We start from the raw sequence: 22,415 nt of genomic DNA on the forward strand, positions 1-22,415 counted from the left end.
TCACGCTGAGCTCGTCACCTGCAGGGCGTCTCCTGGCTCCTGGGGAGGCTCTGAACGGCTCCGCAGGGCCGAGGGGCCCCGCCCTTTTTCAGGCTGCCTCTGCCTAGGACTCCACTTAGGTTCCCACTGCACGTGGGTTTCGCTGACATTGTGTGTCACTGTCCGCAAAACAGCAACGTCTCTAAGATGCTTTTATGCACACTCGGGAACGCGTGTGGCACATGTCGCCAGGGCGCTGCCCTGCCCGCCCTGCCCGCCCTGCCCTGCGGCCCAGGGCTGACCCGCAGGCAGCGTCCGTGGGGGCTCCTTTGCCCCGCCGGGGCCGGATTCTGCCAGCGAGGAGCCCGCAGATGCAGGGAGCAGACGGGAGGAAAGCGAGGTCAGTCTATCAATCACCAGGCTCCTCTCCGCCCGGTCGCTGTGTCCCTCTCCCCAAGGTCACAGCTCCCGCTCCTTGGGTCTCTCCTATGGCTGCAGCTGCTGTTCAGGTCGGGGGGTGGTAACAGCTCCCCTTGTGGCTGGGCCCGGGTACCGCACCACCCCGCCTTCATTCATTTTCCATTTATTCAATTTCCCTCTAATAACCTGTCTGAGGGTGCCGTAAAAATGTAAGACCATGTCAACCACCCATATCAAAGGGCACTCGTGTATGTTCTACTTGGAGGAGCTTGGAAGGGAGGCTAGCCCCCAGGCCTCCCCTGCGGCCACCTCTGTTTGTACCCCAGGACATCATAGTGGAGAGTGTCAATAACTAACCCAATCGATGAAAGATTGATCTCGCCCGGCCCCTCCGCCACCCAGCCGCAGACCGGCTCTTCCTTCCTTCAGCCCGACCTGCTGCAGCCTCCCCAGCCAAGCCCAAGGGACACGCTCCCTCCTTCCCGGTCCCCTGACGCGCAGCCCTCTGGGGATACAGCGGTGGGTGCAGAAGCCCTGTGCCCAGGCTCCCGGGGGAGGCGAGGACCCGCGCCGAGCAGCGGGAATCAGGGAACTCGGTCCCCAGCGGCCTCCACCCTAACAGGCTCGGGACTTTGAAATTGCCACTCCACCTCCGCGCGTGCAATGGGGACAGCCACGACTCCGGCCCGCAACACAGCGGAACACAGAGGTGGCACGGCGCTTCGTGCGCAAAGGACTCTCACGGGCCCTCTGGGACAGCTGGGGGCGGCACGGGGATCCCAGAGCGGCGTGGGGCGCGGGTAGCTGTCTGGTCCACCGGGCGCACCCGCGCCCCACGCGCCCCACCCGCTGCCGCCAGCAAACGGCCCCACGTGGGGCCGCACGAGCTCGCGGCCCCCGCACCCCATTGGCTTCCGCGTAGCCAATCCGAGGGTGTTATCGGCAGCAGCCGCGCTGATTGGCCGCAGCAGGCCGGCCCCGGAGGGGGCGGGGCTCTCTTTTGTTCTTTCCTCGGCGGCGCCACGGGCTCCCCCACCCCGGAGCCCCGAGGCCTGGTCTGGGCTGCCGGGAGCCGGTGGGGGGCTGCTGGCCGTGGCCGACGCCCCTCGCAGGTGGCCTCTCCGGACCCCGGCCCTTCTCACCACCCCCTCCCCGTCGTCCCCATCTTGCCCACACGCAGGAGAAAGAATCAACCGCCTGAAACGCGGCCTGCGCAGGGGCTGACCTTGGACAAGCCCGTTCAGTTCTTCCCCCTCGGTTCCCTTAACCCTTGCTTTCCGCCTGCCTCCTGGGAATTGTTCGGAAGAGCCCATAAAAAATGAGCTCGGGCTCCTTCTACAATGTAACCAATCAATGATAGAAGGCTTTGATTTTTCCTGAGAGGCAGCACGTGGGAGATTGCGGAGCGGGGGAGACGAGGGGCCCTAACCTGAGCCTGATTCTGAATGACAGTCCCTTTCTAATCACGGCCGGCTGGGGGCTCTGGTCCCAGATGGGGCTGGGTGGGGGGTGGGGCAGAGGCCCCTGAGTCAGCCCGGCCAGCTGTGCAAACTCCCCAACCCTCCTCCCTCTCCCTCCAGCCACTCTCCGCAGCGGCCTCCCCCTGCGGCGGGAAGCGGCGGCTGCAGGAACCAGGGCCCCTCAGAGGGACTGAGGGCTCTGGGCTGGCCTGGGGGGTCAGGTCTGGCCAGCTCACCACCTCCCACCACCCCCAACACCCCAAATCTCTTGGAAGCCCCCCGGAAGGCAGACAGGCAGCAGTGCGGTCCAGGGTGCGGGCTCTGGACTCCTGAACTCCGGGCTGCTGCGGCCTGAGGTCCCCTCCCAGCTGGCGCCCCAGGCTCAGCTCCTTTTCTTCTGCCAGGTGGCCACCAAGGAGACCACTAAGTCACAGCCACTGAGTCAGGGGGTCAGACCCCAGAGAATCCTCAGCGCCCCCCCCCCCATGTCAGTGTTGATGGAGAGGAGGGTGTCGATGCAGAGAATGCAGGCTCGACAGTGGCTCAAGGACCGCAGCTCGACCGAGACGGGAGTCCTCTCCAAGGTCACCAGCCTGGACCTGAGAGTCTGTAAAATAAAATAAATGAAAAAGTAAACGCAATTCCCCGAGGGAGGCAGATTCTGATCTGATCAGCATTCAGAGCGCCTCTTCCCGTGCGGCCTAGGTATGGTCCTTCAGCCATGGCGGCCCCTCGGCCCCCGAGCCCTGGACCACCCTCTCCAGCCCTCCACGGGCAGCGAGGGGGTCAGAGTCCTCCCCTGCAACCTGCAGTGGCCCCTGGAAGGACTCCCAGCCGCAGGTCCTTGGCAGGTGTCTGCTGGCTCCCTGGGGGCGGGGAGCTGGAAGGCTGACATCTGTGGAGTGTTTTTACTGTTGGACAAATTGAATCAATTAAACAGGCCCCATCGGGGTGGCTGGGAGCCCAGTGTACGGAAGGAGGATGGGAGCAGAGCCAAGGGGGTGTCTCCCCGCCAAGGCTTCAGGGTGAAGAGGCGAGCAGGACGTGCCCCCTTCCAGGGACGCTCCCTGCGGACCACAGGCCGAGAGGGAGGGGCCGGGGCAAGAGCCGAAGCCAGCCCGGGGAAGCTGGGACAAGGTGCTGGGGTGGGTGCGGAGGAGACTTCGGACCTCATGCCTGCCCCGCTCCACCACTCCGAGACCCATTTCTCCACCCGAGATGCAGGCACTCGGGGCTTCTCCACCTCCTGGCCCGCAGTCCTGTGGGGCCAGTGCCCCCTGACACCGCGGCCTCCTTTCAAAGGCACTTTGTCGCTCCCACATGGAGGCCTCCGGAAGCTGGGAGGCTCCACCCAAGAGAGGAGGCTGCTGCCCAGGGAGGCCCAGGGAGGCAGGGGAGGAAGCGGAAACAGACTGCGGGGGTCACAGGGGGCGCGCCAGTCCCCCACCTGGAGCGGAAGCCTGCCCCTTGGGCCAACCCAGCGTGATTTAGGGGGCAGCTGCTCTGTGACCCAGCTGACTCGGAGCTGGCCACCGCTCCGGAGCCCAGCTGTCGCAGGCGCACCCCTCTGCCCAAGGTGCACCCCGTCCCCCCACCCTGAGGAGGACGTCAGGGCCACCCTCTCAGATGTATGTTCTTCCCGAGAGACCGGGGTCCGGCCGGCGGCAGCTTCTGGGGCTGCTGCAGGGTCCCTGCGGGTCAGGCCGGGCTCCCCGCCCCCGCCCCGTCCCACTGCCATCGCACACAGGCACCCCGCCCAAGTGCCTCTGCTGGGTGACCCCCCTGTCCCCCTTGGACAGCCAGACCACATCTGCCCCTTGATGTCAGCTGGGCCACCAGAGGCGGCCGGACACCTCATGGGCGAAGTCCCACGCAGGGCAGCGTGGTCTTCACCTGCCAACCCTCAGGACCGCAGGGCAGAGGCTGAGAAAGGACACTGACCAATGCCCAGGCCAGGGCCGGCTCGAGGGCCCACTTCCAGAAACTACCCTGGGACCGGGGCTACTTCACAGGGAGATGCCGCCCCTTCCTGCCAGGCCACCCGGGACAGCCTGAGTCCCAGGCCCAGCTGCTTGGGGGTGGGGGTGGGATGGGAAAGGGCGGGGAGAGAGTGATATTTGCTCCCCTTTCCTTGCTCAGCACCTGTTGAGGACCCACACCTGCTGCTCGGGCAGGGTTCTGAGGCACTGTGGTGCTGAGGATGGGCCGGAGTGACCCGACGCAGGGTCTTGGCCATCTAGTGTGCGTCTCACGGGACAGAGTGCTCGGGCCGCATCGCAGACAGCCCCTCGGGAGGGTGGGACTGGTCCAGGTTTGCTGAGCGCTCAAGCAGGTAACTGGAGGCGCCGGGCCTTAGAAGAAAGGAATGGCGGTTACTCTATCCACGGAGCTTTTGCTGCACTTTCGCCCAACGTTACGAGCTGCGGTGCAGCTTTGGGGCAGGAAGTTGCAGCCCGGTGACTTTGGGGACCAGGTTCAAAGCCGCCTCTGCGGCCTCCCGCACTCATCTGGGTCTACCAGGAGGCGTGAACCAGGAAATCAACCTTCGGCGCCGCCGTCGGCCCTCCCTGCGGAGCCCGCCGGCCGAGAGGAGCGGTATGGAGGCGCCCTCCAGCGGCTGCGGCCGGGAAGGCGGCCGGCCTGAAGAACCTGAAGCGCCGGCGGCGTGGGGAGAGCACAAGCTCGGGAGGAAAGGCTGGCGGCTTCCCCGCGCCTGGCCTCTGGACCCCGCCGCACCTCCGCGACAGCGCCCCCGCGGCCTCTTGTTCCTGATTGGACCGCACAGAACTTGGGAACCGAAAGGGAGCTGCCCAGTGAGAGTCAGAAGCAAGACACCGCTTAGGGTGACCCTGCGGGGCTCCTGCCTGGAGCCTCGAGGGGGCAGAGCTGGGGAGGAGGAGAGAGAGCGGCGGTTGGGAGCTGCGTCTGCTTGTATCCCCTGCGGGGCGGCTGTGTGCCCCCCGTCCCTGTCTCTGTGATGCACGCAGCCTCTGGCAGGGAATGCCTCCTCGCGCCGCAGCCCGCCCCGCGGAGCTCGCCAGCTGGGCGGAGGCGGTAGCGCACAGTAAAGCAGGGTGTCGCGGCCCACCCAGAAGCTACCGGCGCCTCCTCTGAACTTAAACCCTGCCACACCCAGCCAAGAGCACTTCTGGAACACCGGGGGCAGGCAGACACGGTTTCCAGTCTTTGGGCTTTAAATGTTTTAATAGCTTTGTTGAGACATACCTCACATACCATCCAGTTCCCCCACTTAAAATGTACAATTCCCCCGGACTGGTGTGGCTCAATTGGTTGGGCATCATCTCGCAAAACTGGAAGGTCTCTGGTTCGACTCCCAGTCAGGGCACATGTCTGTGTTACAGGTTTGGTCCCTGGCCCTAGCAACTCATCGATGCTTCTCTCCCTCTCTTCCCCCCTCCCTTTCCCTCGCTCTAAAAATAAATAATTCTTAAAGTATACAATTCCGTGGTTTTGGCATATTACAGCATTATTTTTTTAATTGTAATGAAATGTAAATAACAAAAGTTGCCATTTTAAGTGTACAGTTCAGTGGCATTAAGTACATTCACCACGCTCTGCCGTTACCACCCACTCCCAGAACCTTTGCATGTCATAAACCCCACACTCAGTAAGCAATAAGGCCTCCTTCCGCCACCCCCCCCAGGTCTCAGTAACCTCTAACCCACTTTCTGTTTCTATTTGAAGTATTTCACAGAAGTGGAATCATAAAACATCCACCCTTTCATGTCCGGCTATGTCCCCAGGCATCATGTCTTCAGGGTCCACCTACACCGAAGCCTGGGTCGGAACTTCACTCCTTTTTATGGCTGAGGACTATTCCACCGAGCGGCCACACCACGCCGGGTTGGTCCATCGTCTGCTGGCGGACACTTGCACTGTCTCCGCCCTTTCCCTGCGTGAATAATGAACATGAACTGTCGAGCCCCTGCATGCATTCGTTTCCTTTGGGTATGTTCCTAGGGGTGGGACGTAATTCAGTCTTTAGCTCTTTGAGAGTGGGCACACTTTTCATAATGGCTGCACCAGCATTGTACGAGGGTTCCAATTTCTCTGCATCCTCACCAACACTCGTTACTTTCATTATTATTATTTAGTATAGCATTGATTTTTTTAAGTAATATTTTCATTGCAAACTATATACTCGTGAAAAATAACTTAGAGGCTGCAGAGGAGAAAGGCCTTTTGTATTTTCCTGCAAACCTGCCACCTGCAGGTGACCGCGCTGATTTGGGGTGAAAGCAGGCTTGTTTGCTTTCTAAGGCCTCGGTGTTGGGAATGGCGGGGCCGCGGCGAGGGGGAGAGCAGAGAAGGCAGGGGACAACCCTGAAACCCTGCGAGGGTCGCCCTCGGCAGCCGCGCCTCGCCTGGGGTGGGGGGTCGGCCACTGGGGATCTGTGTGCAGGCCCCTTATTGAGGGCGCCCACGACCGCAGACTGGCTCACAGCCTCACTTCCCTCACCGAGGGGCGGCGCCGGGAGAGTTAAAAAGGGGCCAAGCGACTTGGACGCAGGAAGCCCCCAGGGGACCTGACCCAGACCCCGCCGCCCTGCGGGTCCCGCGGCCGGGCCCGCCAGGAGTCGCGTGCCCATTGGCCGAGCGGGTGGCTACTCAGGCCAATCACGGAGGGCAGAGGCTCAGCGCCCAATGGGAGCGCAGCGGGTGGGGCGCGCGCGTGCGCACTGGGCCCTGCGCGTGGCCGGTCCGGTCACCAGAGGGTACCTGCGGGGTGCCCCCAGGCCCTGGCTTCCTCGCGCGGGGTGTGCCCGCGATCCCGCCTCCCGGGGGTCTCCCACACGCACCGCCCCTCCCCAGCCGTGCGGGGCCCCCCGGCGCCCCAAACTTCCAACGAGCACCGGGAGGTGGAGGCACTGTTTGGCCGCGGCACTGTCGTTATTGTGAGAACAAACGCTCAGCACAAAAGGGAGACGCAGAATTTACGAGACGGCCCCTCGGAGCCCGGCGGGCGACATCTGGCTGCGGCGTTCTGCAAGAGCGGTTCCTTTATCTAGAAACAAAGGCGTCCCCGGACCCGCGAGGCCGCAGAGGCCCGGGCCCCTGTCGGCCCCTCCGGGCGGGCGCGGGCCCGAAGGGTTCTTGGCGGCGGATCGCGTGTCCCCCGGTGGCGGGCGGGACGGAGCCCCCTCCCCCTCCTAGCTCCTTCTCCGCCCTTGACCCTCCTCCTCCTCCTCCTCCCTTTCCTTCCCCTTCCTCCCTCCTCCCCTCTCCCTTTCCTTCCCTTCCCCCCTCCTCCTCACAACCTTCACCTCCCCCAGCCCCCCGGCAGCCAAGCGACAAGATTAAGAGATAAGGCTCGGGGAAATTTTTCCCAGGTCAGCTCTGCTGTGGAGAATAACTAATCGAATCAAAGCGTCTGCGATCCCCGCCCCTTATCCCGGGTTCTGAAGAGCCCGCGGGGACCGGCATCTTCCCGGACAGGATCTTCCCTCTTCCCGGGGAAGGCAGGCCTCTCGCAGGGCTCGGCGTGCCCGCTCCCCTAGCGGCCGTGCCCTCGGGGTCCAGCCCTACATCTGTCCGACCTGTCCTTGCTCCGCCTCGGGCCTGCCCAGGTGGCCGGGCCGGGCTCTGAACAAAGGCCGCAGGGACCCGCAGCCTTGGCGCGGAGAAGCCCCTAGCACGTGACCCCGCCCTAGGGCTGAGCCAGTGGGCCTGCAAGCAGGTTCCGCCCCCCCCCCCCCCAATACCCTCCAACCCTGGAGTCCAGCTGGGTTCCGAGATCCCTTTGGAGAGGGCGTAGGTGGCCGGAGCCGCTGCACCTCGCTCGGGGGCACAGTGGGGGCCAGACTGTGGGGACATGTGGCCGCGAGAACAGAGGGCACCTATCACACCCGGCTGCCTCCCTCCTCCCCCTCTCTTGTAGGGAGGACTTCGCTCCCCAAGGGCTGCCTGGGTTGCAGGGGGGTTGGTGGCGCGCAGACCTGGAGGTAGGTCCTCAGGGGGGTGTAGACCCGGCGCGGGGCGGGGCTCCGCCTCTAACTGGAAGGGTAAACCCTCTAATCTCTGCTCCAGCTTCACACCGCACCTGGAGAATGATGCTGACCTCAGGGAAGCCGAAGTCCTCCAGGCATCCACGGCCCCGCCCAATCTGACCTCTGCCCTGTTCGCCACCATTTCATGGCCCCTGGACACTCTGGCCTCGCAGTTCCTGGGATTCACCCAGGGGTGCTGTCACCCCAGGGCCTTTGCACCGGCCATCCCTCTGTGGACTGCTCCTCCCCCTTCCCTCTGGCCGCCCCCATTTCCTCCTTTAAATCTTTGCTCACCGTTGTGGGCCTCCTCCTGCTCCCAGTTTAAACACGTGATCCCGCCGGCCCCTCCCAGGCCGGGCCCCAGCCCCAGGTTCCTTCCCCCAGCTCTGACGCGCTGCTGTTTCCTTGTTTTTCACGGTCTGTTTCCCTCGACTAGGGGTGTGAGTTCTCTCCGCCCGCTTCCCAGCTGTGGCCTGCCTGGCTCCCAGGAGGCCCTCCCTAAGTATCTGTTGACAATAAAGTAATGACTATAAATCCATAAACCTGCGGACCCCCTTAAAGACCGAGGGCGGCCGTCCCAGCCCCACACCAGAGCCAGTGATGCGGCCGGGAGCCGCTCTGCGTGACGCACACCTCACGTTAAATCCCGTTAACGTGCTCGGAGCGTCAGGGGGTCCTGGTTGACCAGGGAGGAGAGAGCAGCACGTGAACAGGAACTAACCAGCGGTTGCCCAGAACCGCCCCAGACAAATGGGAAGAAGCTCCAGTCCCCCCAGAATCAGACGTGCACATCCCAGCAACCGGAACGGGTCGTTTCTCACCCGGCAGACTGGCAGGCATTACCGGTGGTCACGGCTGGGGTGGGTTGGGAGGCTGGGGAAAGACACCCACGGTGGGCGGGCAGGGCCCCCCAGGCCTCGCAGGCTCCTGTGCGGGGGGGGGGGGGGGCGGTGCCTCCGCCCCAGCTGCTGGGCCGCTGAAACCCGGGCTCAGCCCTGCCGGGCACTCGGTGGAACTGCACCAGAGACCACACAGGAGGGTGCGGGTGAGGCCCGCCCCTCGCTCCTCCCGGCCTCTTCCCCATGCAGTTCGCATCCCATGTTCCCGAGACACCAGCTGGCCTGGCTGCCCGTGGGTGCCAGGTTGGGGGCGGATCCGCTCACAACCTCAGCGGAGGGGCCCACGGGCACCATACGGTGGGTGGGAGGCCGCGAGCGCAGCCCTAGAAGCGCTTATTAACGAGCCAATAAATCACAGCTCCACCCCTCCCCCGCTCCTCGTCGCCGCCCGACGTTTTTTGTACTGACGCATTTAACTCCTCTTTAAAGCCCGTGTGTCTGATCTCCGCAGGGGCCGCGCGCAGCAGAGAGCCCCCGGCCTCCCCGACTCTGGATGGCTGCCGTGCGTGAGGGGGGCCCCTGCGCTGGAGGCCCCGTCCCGCCCGGAGGCTCCTCCGTTTGGCTCCCGGCCACGCTCCCTGGGATGACATCACAGTTGGTGCTGGCCTTGGCAGCTGGCTTATTGGCCCGTAGCCGGGGACACCCAGCCGTCCGGGAGGCCCCGTCAGGTGGCAGGCCCTGGCCCCTGGCCTGTCATCCACGCCTCCCTGGGGACAGGAGGCCCGGCCAGGGTCGGGGTGGGCGCTGGCTCTCCGTAGGCCTGTCCAGGCTGCAGGGACAATTTGAGTGATTCCTTGGCCCCCACTTCCCTCACAGGCAAGATCTTCAAGCCTCGCACAGAGGGACATAACCACGGTAAAGAGCACTGTCAGCAAAAAGCACGAGAAAGCACCCGAGGGGTTCTGTTCCAGGCCGAGTTCCTGGAGCCCGCAGGGCCCTGGAGAGAGGATTCTGGGAGAATCCTAGCGGAACAGCCACTTTCTCCTTTCCAAGTGTGGCCCTCACCTGCTGCAGGTGGACCCAAAGCATCTTAATAACAAACTGGCCAAACAGCTTTAAAAACAAACAGGTAGTGGGCAGACACGTGCCCCCTATGGTGGGCGCCTCTGGGCCGGCCCTGACCCCGTGCCCTGGTCCTGTGACCAGGGCCCCCTCAAGCAGTGTACTGGCCGGAGTTCTGGGGCCGCTGGAGCAGGGCCCAAGGGAGAGCGCTCCTGAGATTAGGTGGCGAGACACTGCGGCTCTCACCTCCCACCAGCAGCCGCAGGAGCCCGGTCCAGTGGGTCGGTGACGTCTCCTGAGACCACGGGCCCTGCACACAGCCCCCTGGGAGCCCCTGAGCCAGGACCACCCAGGCAGTGACACGCCGCCGGAGGGGAGGGAGGGGAAGCAGCAGGTGGAGGAGGCGCAGCCAGGCAGCCAGGCCCGTGCAGGAGTCAGTGGTGAAATCAGGAGCAGGAGGAGGTGGGCACCCCGTGGAACAGCACAGCTGGGGGAGCCTGGAGCGGAGGCAGAGCACCCCGTGGAGGCTGGAGCCCTGCCCCCAACCCCCAGTGCACCCCAGGCCTGGCCCAGCAGGGCCGCACCCCCGGGCCTGGGAGGCACGGTGACCCCCACCGCGAGGAAGGGAGGGGTGAGGCCCCAGGGGCCGGGTGACTCGACCCACGCTGCACGACCTGTGCGTGTCTTGGCCGAGCCTGAGAACGGACTCTTTCTTCTTTGTTTTTCATTGTGTTTGCTGATGTGGGAGAGAGAAACATCGGCGCCTTGTTCCACTCATTCGTGCACTCATTGGCTGACTCCCGTGTGCGCCCTGCCGGGGATTGAACTCACAGCCTTGGCGCCCAGGGTGACGCTCCAACCCACTGAGCCACTCGGCCAGGGCTGACGGGCAACTTTTTCCTTCCTTCCCCCACCTCGTGACGGATTATTTCTTGAAGGCAAGAAACTAGCAGGCCTGCCCAGTTTAAACTGAGTGGGCAGGAAGCTTTGGAAAAGCCTCCACTTTTATTTTATCTATTTATTTATTTGTTTTTTAACCTGCAGTCTGTTCCTTTTTCTCGCTGTGATTGCCCTTGGTTGCTCTGCGGTCGAAGGGCTTTGGGAGAGCCTCCGCACTCAAACAGAAACGTCCCCGAGAACACAGGAAAAGCCGTGGAACGCGGACGCCGCGGTGGAAGCTGGGCGTCGGCCGGCTGAGGGCGGGGCCTCCCCAGCAAACCCGCGGAGACGGGGACTCGGGGGTGCTCGCCCCTGGGCGGCGGCAGCAGGAAGGAGCCAGATCCCACCCCGCGGCCGTCCGCTGAGAGCTTGTGAACGGGGGCGGGGGTGGGGGGCGGGGAGCGCCACCGCACGACTCGGAGCAGCCGCGGAGAGGGCCCCCTCGGCGTGCGGCGGTCCCGTGCTGCCGCACCGCGTCCTGAGACACGCACTGTCACGTGACTCCACCGTGCACCCTCCCAGGGGCGCTTACACACACCCGCCGCACCCCCGGGCTCTGGGACACCCACCGCCTGGGCCCGGTGGGGGAGGAAAGACATTCTCCCTCGGCCCCTCTGGCTTCCGGGCTGGGCCCCCGTAATAAAAGACCACCAGCAGGGAAAAAAACCCCAAAAGTTCAGCACCACGCGCACCCCTGTGTGGCTGGGAGGGACCCTGGAGAACCAAGTGGCTGGTTAGGAAGGCCACGGCCACCATGCTAGACGCCGTTCCCCGCTGAGGGCGACAGGCTGGGGGCGGGGGTGAGGGGTGGGGGGGGAGTCCGTTATGGGTGGGGGGAGGGTGGAGTCAGGAAAAGCACAGCCAACAACTCTCTACCCTCTGCGCTGGGGAGAGCTTCTAGAAGGAAGGCCACCCCCTCTTCCCCGTGCAGGGAGGGGACACCCTGACACAGGGCGGTCCCCCTCACAAATGTCCTGTCTGCGGCAAAGGGTCACTTGTACGCGGTTGTCAGAGTTTCTCCCGTGTCTGTTTCTTGAAACCGCCCAGCCTGCGGTCACCCTTGGGCCAATGGGGTGTGCTTGGGGTGACAAATTGCGTCATCCCCTTCAGCTCCTGGGCTACAGACCTAGGCGGCCTGGGGCTGTGCGGGATACCGTGGAACGGGAACTATTTCCCACTATTGTGCCCAAGGACACGTGACGGCGACAGTGTGATCGTGGCTCCAGCGGTGCCAGGCGATGTCTCAGGGACCCACCGTCACGCGCACGTGGTCCGCCGTCGACCGAAACATTGTTTCATGGCCCCTGACTGTATTCACAGGAAAGGTGCCACTGGTGTGTGGATGAAAGAAAATCAGGTCCCTCATATATCTTTATTTTTAAAGATTTTATTTGTTTATTTTTAGAGAAAGGGGGAGGGAAAGAGGGAGGAAGACAGGGAGAAAAACATCCATATGTGGTTGCCTCTCACGCACCTCCTACTGGAGACCCAGCCTGCAACCCAGCCATGTGCCCTGACTGGGAATCGAACCTGCGACCCTTTGGTTCCCAGGCTGGCGCTCACTCCATGGAGCCACGCCAGCTGGGGCCATCATACATCTTTTATGTGTGAAGACATGTCACTATGTGTACTCCGAAGGATAGAAGGGATGCTGCCCTGGCCGTCCTGGGACCACCGACAGGGGTTTGCCCGCCTGCCGTGAACCACCGGAAAACAGGGAAAAAGAGCCAGGCAGTGGCTGTGGCTGCACACCGGACAGCAGGCAGCCCTGGACCAAGACCCCTGCGCGGCAGCAGCAGCAGCGCGGCAGATTCAGGCCCTCCGGTTTCCTCCCTTTCCGGCAGGAGGCCCGCTCCCCACCGAGGCACGGAGTGCAGGGTCTCCTGAGTGGAGACGCAGAGCCCGGCGTTGGGAGAGGCTGAGACAGCTGGCATTTGCAAGGCGCGGTGCCTGAGCGGAGGTAGGCACAGAGGACAAGTCCGGAAGGGCACACAGAGGTCCCCTGAGGCTTCTGGTGGGTTTCAAACTGCACGTGTGCGTGAGGGAACCCCGGGAGACGTGGCGAGGGCAGAGCCCTGCAGAGCAGAGCTGCACGGTCCCTGGAGCCCGCCTGCATCCCAGGCACACGCGGCTCCCCTGGGCCCGGCGAACCTCTCGGAGCGTCTCGGGAGAGTCCCACGGGTGTGACCTGAGCAGCAGGGCTCGGCTGTCCCGGGGCAAAAGGCTGGTCCAGACACATTTCAACAAAGCTTTGAAGTCACTGCAAAGAGGTCAGGCTGCTCGGTGATAAACGGACTGTCTGCCAAAGCAAACTTCCATGCACTTTAAAACCAGGTGACAGCCCTGGCCAGGTGGCCCAGTGGCCCGAGCACCGGCCCGCGGACCGAAGTGCTGCTGGCTCACTCACTGAGAGAAAGAGGCAACAATAGGAGCTTTTTCAGCGGCCGGTGGGGCAACAGCCATCCGTCTAACTAACACACGGATTTTGGAATCTCAGGAGGACAGGAGAGGATGACAAAAAACGTTTTTGAAGACGTAATGGCTGAAATTTTTCTGCATTTGTTGAAAACTATAAACCCACACATTTGGGTTTGTCAACTATAAATCCGAATATTGGACAAATCCCAAGGACAATAAAACCACGTTGTGACATATCTGAACCAAAGTGTTCAGCTCCATCGGCTGAAAATGGGGAACTCTTCTAAAGAAAGATTCTATATATTTATTTTTAGAGAGGAGGGAAGGGAGGGAGGAAGAGAGGGAGAGAGACACCAACCGGCTGTCTCTCACACTCGCCCCCACCCAGGGACCGGCCCGCAGCCCAGGCGTGTGCCCTGGGGCGGAACCAGCCGGCGACTTCCGTTTCGCAGGACGATGCCCAACCCGCTGAGCCACCCTGGTCAGGTGAGAATGGGGACCTTCCCATGCACACGTGTGTTCCCTGTGTGTGTATTAAAGACCTGATTTTCAGCCCTGGCTGGCGTAGCTCAGTGGATTGAGCGTGCAGGCTGCGAACCAAAGTGTCGCAGGCTCTATTCCCAGTCAGGGCACATGCCTGGGTTGCAGGCCACGGCCCCCAGCAACCGCACATTGATGTTTCTCTCTCTCTCTCTCTATCTCCCTCCCTTCTCTCTCTAAAAATAAATAAATAATCTTAAAAAAAAAACCCACCCCTGATTTTCTCCTGTTTAAAAAAAAAGTTTGAAAACAAGTGATAAAGAGAAAACGTCAAAAGTGGGCAGAGAAAAAAAGACACGTTTTATTTAGGGAAACAAGGGTAAGAATTACAGCTGACTTATTGTAAGAAACAACACAAACCAGAAGATCACGGAATAAATTGCTAAAAGAGAAAAAAATATCTGTCAGCTGCATTCCATATCCAGCCGGGACCGGTGGGGCTGGCTGGCGGGGTGTCATCCCTCAAAGTGGGGGGTTGCCAGTTTGATCCCCAACCAGGGTGCCTGCCGGGGTCAGGGGCCCAGTCCCATGCGAGAGGCAACCGATCGATGTTTCTCTCCTTCTCCTTCTCTCTCTCTCCCTTCCCTTCTGTAGGGACGTGTAGACACGCGCTACAAGGACGGTGGAGGAAGTCCACAGACTGGGGGAAATCGGTACCACATGGAAACAAAGGGCGTGAGAAGCGGGAAGTGTGTGGGCCGGGCTTTCGCCTGCAGGAGCTCGGTCTGCGGCAAAACGAGCCGCGGGAAAGAGGATGAAGAGGAAGGGAAGGACCGTGAGCCTCCTGCAGTGCACGTGGGCCGGCCACACGCTGCTGGAGGGGCTCCGTGATGTGCTCAGAAGGAAGCTGGTGAACCCTCCAGGGGGAGCGCGGGTGGGACCCCCGCAGGGGGGCGCACGAGAGAGCTCCGCGGAAGAAGCCGGCGGCGGAAACAACGGGGAAATCTACCCGACAATGAGATGGTGAAACCTGCTCCCAGCCACGCGGAGAACTGCATTGCATGGACGTGGTCTAAATCCTCCAGTGAAAAGCCAGACATCGACCTCCTGGTGGAAGACGTGACCAGGATAACCGACGTCTGCAGGAAACGCACCTGAGATGCGAGTGGGCTACAGCTGGAGGAGTGGGGCGTGCCGGGCCCTGCAGGCGCCCATCACCAGGGCAGGAAACTGCCAAGCTAACAGCAGGGCGAGGGGACCCAGGGACGGGGAGTGCCACCCGGGGTGAAGGCGCACCACAGCAAAGCTCCGAATAAGTGAAGCGAAACCTCACAGAAGATGCACAAGTAGAAATTCCAACCATCCTCTCTCAGAAATTGAGGTGATAAAGAGAAAATTAGGAAGGGCACAGAAGATTTGAACACTCAGCGCCATTAAAACTGGACCTAGCCTTGGCTGTGGTGGCTCAATGAATGGAGCGCTGGCTTGTGAGCCAACAGGTCACCGGGTCGCCGGTTCGATTCCCAGTCAGGGCACATGCCTGGGTTGCAGGCTGGGTCCCCAGTAGGGGGCGCACAAGAGGCAACCAATTGGTGTTTCTCTCCCTTTCTTTCTCCCTCCCTTCTTCTCTCTCTGAAAATAAATAAATAAAATCTTTTTAAAAAGAGAGAAAGATCCAAAGTCATTTATCTATGCTTCCATCTTAAGACCTAGAAAAAAGATGAACAATTAAAACCCCAAAATAAAAAGACAAAAATAATAGCAAAAGTCAATAATGTTACAGAGAAAGGATAAGCACTACAGAAAAATCAATAAAAGCTAGATTTTTCGAAACAATATTTATTTTTATAGAGAAAGAGGAAGGGAGGGAGGAAGAGGGAGAGAAACATCGATGTGAGAGACACATCGATCAGCTGCCTCCCTCGTGCCCCACTGGGGACCTGGCCCCCAACCCAGGCCTGTGCCCTGACAGGGAATCAAACCGGTGACCTTTGGCTTGCAGGCCAGGGCTCAATCCACTGAGCCACAGCAGCCAGGGCCAACAGCTGTTTTTTTTTAATTAAAATTGGATAACTTTGATACACCTGTAGTAAGAACTGGGGTGATGATGGGCCGAATGGTGTCCCCCCAAATTGACGTTCCAAAGCCCTCACCCCAGCGCCTCAGAATGTCCTTGCACTTGGAGGCGGGGGATTAAGTGACAATGAGGGCAAGGGGTGGCCCTGAGGCCGTGTGACTGGGGTCCTTACAAGGAGAGACCAGGACACAGACACACAGAGGACTGACCCCCTGGGATGCAGGGAGAGGACGGCCGTCCGCACGCCCGGGACGCAGGCCTCAGCGGGGAGGGGGGGCGGGGCCTGCCGGCCCCTGGGCCTTAGACTCCCGGCCTCCCGATCGTGAGGAAGTCAGTTCTTATTGTGGGGACCGCCCCGTCCGCGGCGCTTCCGCGTGGCAGCCACAGACAACGAACGCAACTGCCCAGGAGCAGCGAGAACAACCCCCAGGCGCCGACATCGGGGAAGGCAGGGCGGGGCTCCCTGCGGACCCTGCACGCGGTGCAGAGACGGTCCGAGGAGGGCGGGCGGCGTGGCACCAGCTCCCCCAGGTGGGACAGGCACCTGTCTCGAAAGACACAAACGACCATCGCGGATAGGAAAAGATCGCATGCGCATGTGCGTGGATGCGCACGCACTTCCACAGGTGTGCACATGCGCGCGCACATTCTCCAGGTGGTGGACTCCGCCACACGTGTAAGGTGAGACAACAGCCACTCTGCTGCAAACTCTTTCAAAAGATAGAAGAGCAAACACCCCTGGGCTCGCGTTGCCCTGACGGCGCTCGGCCGCGAGGACCTCGCAGGACAGGGGCGCTCCCGCGGAGGGATCCCCCTCGGACACGCGGGTGCGTAGACTGAACGCACGGCAGAGCCCACCCGCAACCCGCGGGAGAACCGCGCGTCGGGACGAGGCGGGGCTCTCCCGGAGCCCGAGGCCAGTCTGACCTGCAGGCACCGGTGGGCGGGACTCGCCGGGACGGACGGACGGACGGACGGAAGAACGCGCACGGACGACCCTCTCGGGGACGCGGAAAACGCACGCGACAGACCTGGGCACCTACTCACGACACAAAAGTAAACGGCAGTGAAATGAAGACGGAAGCAAACTCCCCGAACCCATCGAGAGCCCGTGAAAACCCACAGCTGACCGCGGAGAAGGGCGAGGCCGGAGGTGCCCGCGACGTGGGGAGCCAGACGTCTGCTGGCGTCGCGCGGCTGCGCCCCACGGCGCCGTCGCCGTGACTCACGTTGACAGCAGGACCTTGTCGTGACCACTGACCAGGGCGCTTCGCCCCTGTGGCCTCGCTGCCCCACGCCCATGCCCACGCGGCCAGACCCACCCTGAGAGACTCGGCACCCGGGTCCCAGCAGAGGGACGTCCGCACAAGCCCCGCCCAGCACGCGGCCCCACCCCGGTCGCCCGGCACCAGGACCCTCCCAGAGGCAGCCAGCGCCCCCACTTGTCAGGGGAGAGTTGGCCGCGGAAGAGGAACGATAGGTTACAAGACGGAGGAAGTCCAGTGTGGACTTCAGTTACAAAAATGTATCAGGACTGGCTCGTGAACTGTACCAAGTGCCCCACCCTGTGTGAGATGTCGGGGAGACGCAGGGTGCAGGGGGTGGGGCCTGGTAGGCACTCTGTACTATCTGCAACTTTTCTGGAAATCTAAAACTGTTCTAAAATCAGATTTAAAGGAGAAGAAAGGGACGGAGGGAGGGAGGAAGAGAGGAAAAAGAAAAATACAGAAAGGGACATTAAGTCAGGAGAGCACACCATATTCAACACGCCGTGGTTTTCTCTTTGGAAGCACAGCCTCTTACCACGTGCCCGTGGACTTGACCTGGGCAGAGCCTCATTGTCCCTCCTCCATATTTGCCTGCCTCTGATGTGTCTTTTGATTTTTAAGATTATTTACTTATTTTTAGGGGGGGTGGGAGGAGAAAGAGAAGCATCCTGTGGTTGCCTCTCACGCGCCCCCTACTGGAGACCTGGTCTGAAACCCAGGCATGTGCCCTGACTGGGAATCGAACCGGTGACCCTTTGGTTCACAGGCCAGCACTTGATTTACTGAGCCACACCAGCCAGGGCTGTTCTTCCTTTTCAAGGGTGTTTTGGCTCTTCGGGGTCCCTTGAAACTCTGGGAGTTTCAGGGTGGGCTTCCCCAGAAGCCCTGGGGTGTGGTAGCAACCGCTCTGAGGCCGCAGACCGCTTCTGGCAGCACAGGCACCAGAAACACGCCCACGGCCGTGTTTCCACTTCTCTGTCCCATTTGGTTTCTCCCAGCGAGGTTTCCTAGTGTCGGTGTAAGTCTTTTGCTTCCTGGGCTAATTGTGAAGTATTTTATTCTTTTTTGGTGCGGTTGTAAAAGAGTAAATTTTGTTGCGTACACTTGACCACGATTTAAAATGATCTTGCAGGCCAGGGAGGCAGGCGGTCGGGGGCTGGGGTTGCGGGGCGGCAGCCCCCCCAGGGTGAGCCCCTGACCTCCCTCCCCGGATGGCCTGTCTGCTGCTAAAACAGTGACTGCTCGGGAGAAGAGCGCCACCCATGTCCCCTCCTGCCCGGGGACGTGGACTGCTGGGTGTGGGGGCTGCTGGCTGTGCCCTGGGCAGGTGTCCTTCGCTGGGCCCCACCATCTGGACTCAGGTGGGCCACCGGCCCTCGGGGAGGGGAGCATTCCCAAGGTATGCTAACACCCAGCATCCAAGGCACTTCTCTGCAGAGGCATGGCACCTAGAAGCTTCCATAGACTAAGCTGAGGTCGGCCTTTGAGGTTTCAATTTCTCTATGTTGCTATTCGCTTTCCTGTCACTCAGCCAGACTTTCCTGTTTGATGTCCGGTCCTTTGCCTGGCCGCGGACCCGTCCTTGCTGCCCACACTGCGGACGCTCGCCCTGGGTCAGGTCCAGGCGTGGGCAGCACTGAGCTGCCTTTGCTTTGGCTGGAGGTCACGGTGGCCGAGTTCTCTGCTCAGGCCCCGCCTCCTCTGCCAGAGTTGTTTCTGTGCACTCAGGGCTGCAGGACTGGGACCGGTGGGGTGTCCAGCAGCTTTGGGTCCTCACAGGTCCTCACGGGGTCCCTGCGGGGCCTCACTGGGGCACCCTGCAGGCTGGGGCAACCTGGGGCTGGGTGCCACACCCTGAGCACCCAGTCCCTTGCAGTGGGCAGTCATTGGGCCTAACACCTGCTTCCTATCCCAAGGGTGCCACGAAGAAAAGGCCCAGGAACCCCCGAGAACTACTGGGAGGCAAGGGTCGAGCTGGACCCCTGTGGTGAGCAGCAGCGGGAAGGGGGAAGGCCTCACCTCATTTATACACTTCATGGTAGACACACCCACCCACCCTCTGCCCCAGGGCCAGGCAGGGTGGAGTGGGACAGGGCCACTCACTGGGCAGCCACACCAGCCCCCTCCCACCCTGGCAACACAGCCCCTCCTCAGTCCAGTCCACTGTCCTCTGCCCCTGCCCACAACACCCCAACTCGAGTGGGAGGCTGCAAGGGTGAGCTGCGGGGTCCCTGCGAGGTGACAGGAAAAGGCAGAGGCCTGAAGGGTGGCACCACCCCCACCCCTTGCGCCTGAGCCTCCGTTCTCCCAGGGGAACCTCACAGCCCAGGTATGCTGCAGACTGTTCCCAAACACGGACCCGCTGTGCAGGGTCCGGTCTGGCGCCTGTGGTGGCAACCCGGAGGCCTGAGGACAAAGTCCAGCTTTGGAGGACGAGACGTCGGCCAGCTCGTTGGCCAGCAACAACTCCCTGAAGCCAGGGTCGGCCTGATCACACTCTTTTAACTGTTGACCGAGCAGGAGCTGCCCCCCCCCCCGACCTCGCCGACCTCCCTCCCCCCTCCAAACACAGCAGCCGGCCTTGACTGCAGCACTTTTATTCTCTCCTCACAATGACGTGTTGTTGCTGGGGCCCAATGTCCTCACGTGACAGTAGAAAACCAAAATTTGTCATCTCTTAAAGAACTGAGAGTTACGTACAAAAACCTTACATAAATTAAAAGAATGAATAAATTTACAGGTGGAAATGCAAACCGTTTTCCAACTCAAGGCAAGTAAAACAAGCCAGGTGTGCTGGCAGGAAACATCAGCTAAGAAAGGAAAAGGGTCCCAAGGCCTGGACCCCCGCCCCGTCAGACCGGCAGGACAGGGGGCGACGGGGTCGGGGTCAGGGTCAGGGTCGTGCCGGCCTCCGGGGAAACCGAGGGGCTAACACCCACCCAAGAGGACACGCGGTCTCGTCCAGCCCCCAGAGGTCTCCCCCAGAACCCCGCCCCCCTCTAAGCCGCCGGTGACCGGCCGCACGCGCAGAGGCTGAAATCAAAGGTGTGTACAGGGTATTAGGCGTGTACCAAGGGCACAGGTAACTTGAATACAAGGTCAGAATCAGCAACCAGGCCTACAATCCAGTGCTGAGCTCAGATACAAGCTTCAAGAACGATTTCTTTTCAGAGGCTTATTCCAGTTTCACGAGGCCAGCATGAGGTGTGTACATTTGCCAGGGCAAACTTGGACTTGATCCACTCGCGCAGCAAGTGCCGCGCGTCAGCCCACGGTCCGTTTAGAAGCATTTGCGGTGGACGATGGAGGGGCCCGACTCGTCATACTCCTGCTTGCTGATCCACATCTGCTGGAAGGTGGACAGCGAGGCCAGGATGGAGCCGCCGATCCACACCGAGTACTTGCGCTCAGGAGGCGCGATGATCTGGGGGGAGAGGGACATCGTGAGGACCCTGGGTGGCGCCACAGGGGCCCAGCCTGCCAGGCCAGACACTCTGACCCCCCATGTGCCCAGGCCGGCTCAGGCCGGGCGCACACCCACCTTGATCTTCATCGTGCTAGGGGCCAGGGCCGTGATCTCCTTCTGCATCCTGTCGGCGATGCCGGGGTACATGGTGGTCCCCCCGGACAGCACCGTGTTGGCGTACAGGTCCTTGCGGATGTCCACGTCGCACTTCATGATGGAGTTGAACGTGGTCTCGTGGATGCCGCAGGACTCCATGCCTAGCAGACAGAAGCTCAGTCTTAACTCGGGCCTCCCTCTGGAGCGGAAGGGCCACACCCCCACGCCCCCCCCGCCACCTACCAAGGAAAGAGGGCTGGAAGAGCGCCTCTGGACACCGGAAGCGCTCGTTGCCAATGGTGATCACCTGCCCGTCGGGCAGCTCGTAGCTCTTCTCCAGGGAGGAGGAGGACGCGGCGGTGGCCATCTCCTGCTCGAAGTCCAGGGCGACGTAGCACAGCTTCTCCTTGATGTCACGCACGATCTCCCGCTCGGCCGTGGTGGTGAAGCTGTAGCCGCGCTCCGTGAGGATCTTCATGAGGTAGTCGGTCAGGTCCCGGCCAGCCAGGTCCAGACGCAGGATGGCGTGGGGCAGGGCGTAGCCCTCGTAGATGGGCACCGTGTGGGTGACCCCGTCCCCAGAGTCCATGACAATGCCGGTGGTGCGGCCCGAGGCGTACAGGGACAGCACGGCCTGGATGGCCACGTACATGGCGGGCGTGTTGAAGGTCTCGAACATGATCTGGACGAGAGGCAACGGGCGCCCTTAGCGGGGGGCGAGACCCGGACCCCCCCACGCTCACACGACGCATGCCAGCATGCCCCCAGAGTGATGTGTGAGGACAGAAAAGGAAAGCAGGCAAAAACACAATGAGAAACCTTGAGACTTCAGGGAGGAAATGCCAGGAGAGGAACAGAGCCCTGAAAATATCGAAAGAAATACTTGAATTTCAGAAAATAAAGCCGAACGGAAAATGACTTGGGAAAGGCGGGCAGGGCGGCGGCGGCAGGGCGGCGCCTACCTGAGTCATCTTCTCACGGTTGGCCTTGGGGTTCAGGGGGGCCTCGGTCAGCAGCACGGGGTGCTCCTCGGGGGCCACGCGGAGCTCGTTGTAGAAGGTGTGGTGCCAGATTTTCTCCATGTCGTCCCAGTTGGTGACGATGCCGTGCTCGATGGGGTACTTCAGGGTCAGGATGCCGCGCTTGCTCTGGGCCTCGTCGCCCACGTAGCTGTCCTTCTGCCCCATGCCCACCATGACGCCCTGGTGCCGGGGGCGCCCGACGATGGAGGGGAACACGGCCCGGGGGGCGTCGTCCCCAGCAAAGCCAGCTTTGCACATGCCGGAGCCATTGTCGATGACGAGCGCGGCGATCTCTTCTTCCATGGCGATCTGGGCGAGAGGAGGCCGAGGACTCAGGCGGGGCGCGCCCGGGGGCCCGGCCCGGCCTCGCTGAGCCCGTCTCCGCGCCAAGACCCCGCCGGCCCCGACCCCAGCGCGCCGCCCGCAGCAGCAACCGCCCGGCCCCGCGCCTGCCTCTCCCCGAACGCCCCCCACGTCCCTCCGCGGCGGCGCACCGGGGGTTCTCCGCACTGCGGCCCGGCCCGGCCCCGCCCCGCCTCTCCCCTCCCCCCGCCGGCGGCCTGGGCGCCGGCCCACCGCCCGTCCGCCCCGGCCGCCCTTTGTTCACGGAGACGCTGTGCCGGGACGCCCGGCCCGGGACGGGGCCCGCGGAGAGCGGGGCGAGGTCTCGCAGCGGGGCCGGGGCGCGCAGGCCCGGCTGCTTACCTGGGAGGGCGGCGGTCGCGGGGCGCGGAGCAACGGAGAGCGGACGAGCGAGACGACGAGCACAGCCGCCGGGGTGCAGTGAGTGAGACCGACCGCGGCCTCCCCCGCCGCTATTTAAGCGGAGCGGGGCGCGCGCGCGGGGCGGCGGCGCGCGCGGCCCCAGAACATGTCCATAT

At 62.2% G+C, this 22,415-nt stretch overlaps 1 protein-coding gene across 1 annotated transcript; it reads right to left on the bottom strand.

Moving 5' to 3' along the window:
- Positions 1–19,531: 19,531 nt before the first annotated feature.
- Positions 19,532–22,415, bottom strand: ACTG1 (actin gamma 1). The gene is made up of 5 exons (XM_028521667.2): positions 22,240–22,415; positions 21,475–21,843; positions 20,756–21,194; positions 20,492–20,673; positions 19,532–20,374 (listed from the first exon to the last, which is right to left on the bottom strand). The coding sequence occupies exons 2-5, from the start codon at positions 21,835–21,837 to the stop codon at positions 20,231–20,233; spliced, it is 1,128 nt and encodes a 375-aa protein (XP_028377468.1). The 5' UTR covers positions 21,838–21,843; positions 22,240–22,415; the 3' UTR covers positions 19,532–20,230.

This window comes from Phyllostomus discolor, chromosome 8 (genome assembly GCF_004126475.2).
Source record: "Phyllostomus discolor isolate MPI-MPIP mPhyDis1 chromosome 8, mPhyDis1.pri.v3, whole genome shotgun sequence".
Classification (NCBI taxonomy): domain Eukaryota; kingdom Metazoa; phylum Chordata; class Mammalia; order Chiroptera; family Phyllostomidae; genus Phyllostomus; species Phyllostomus discolor.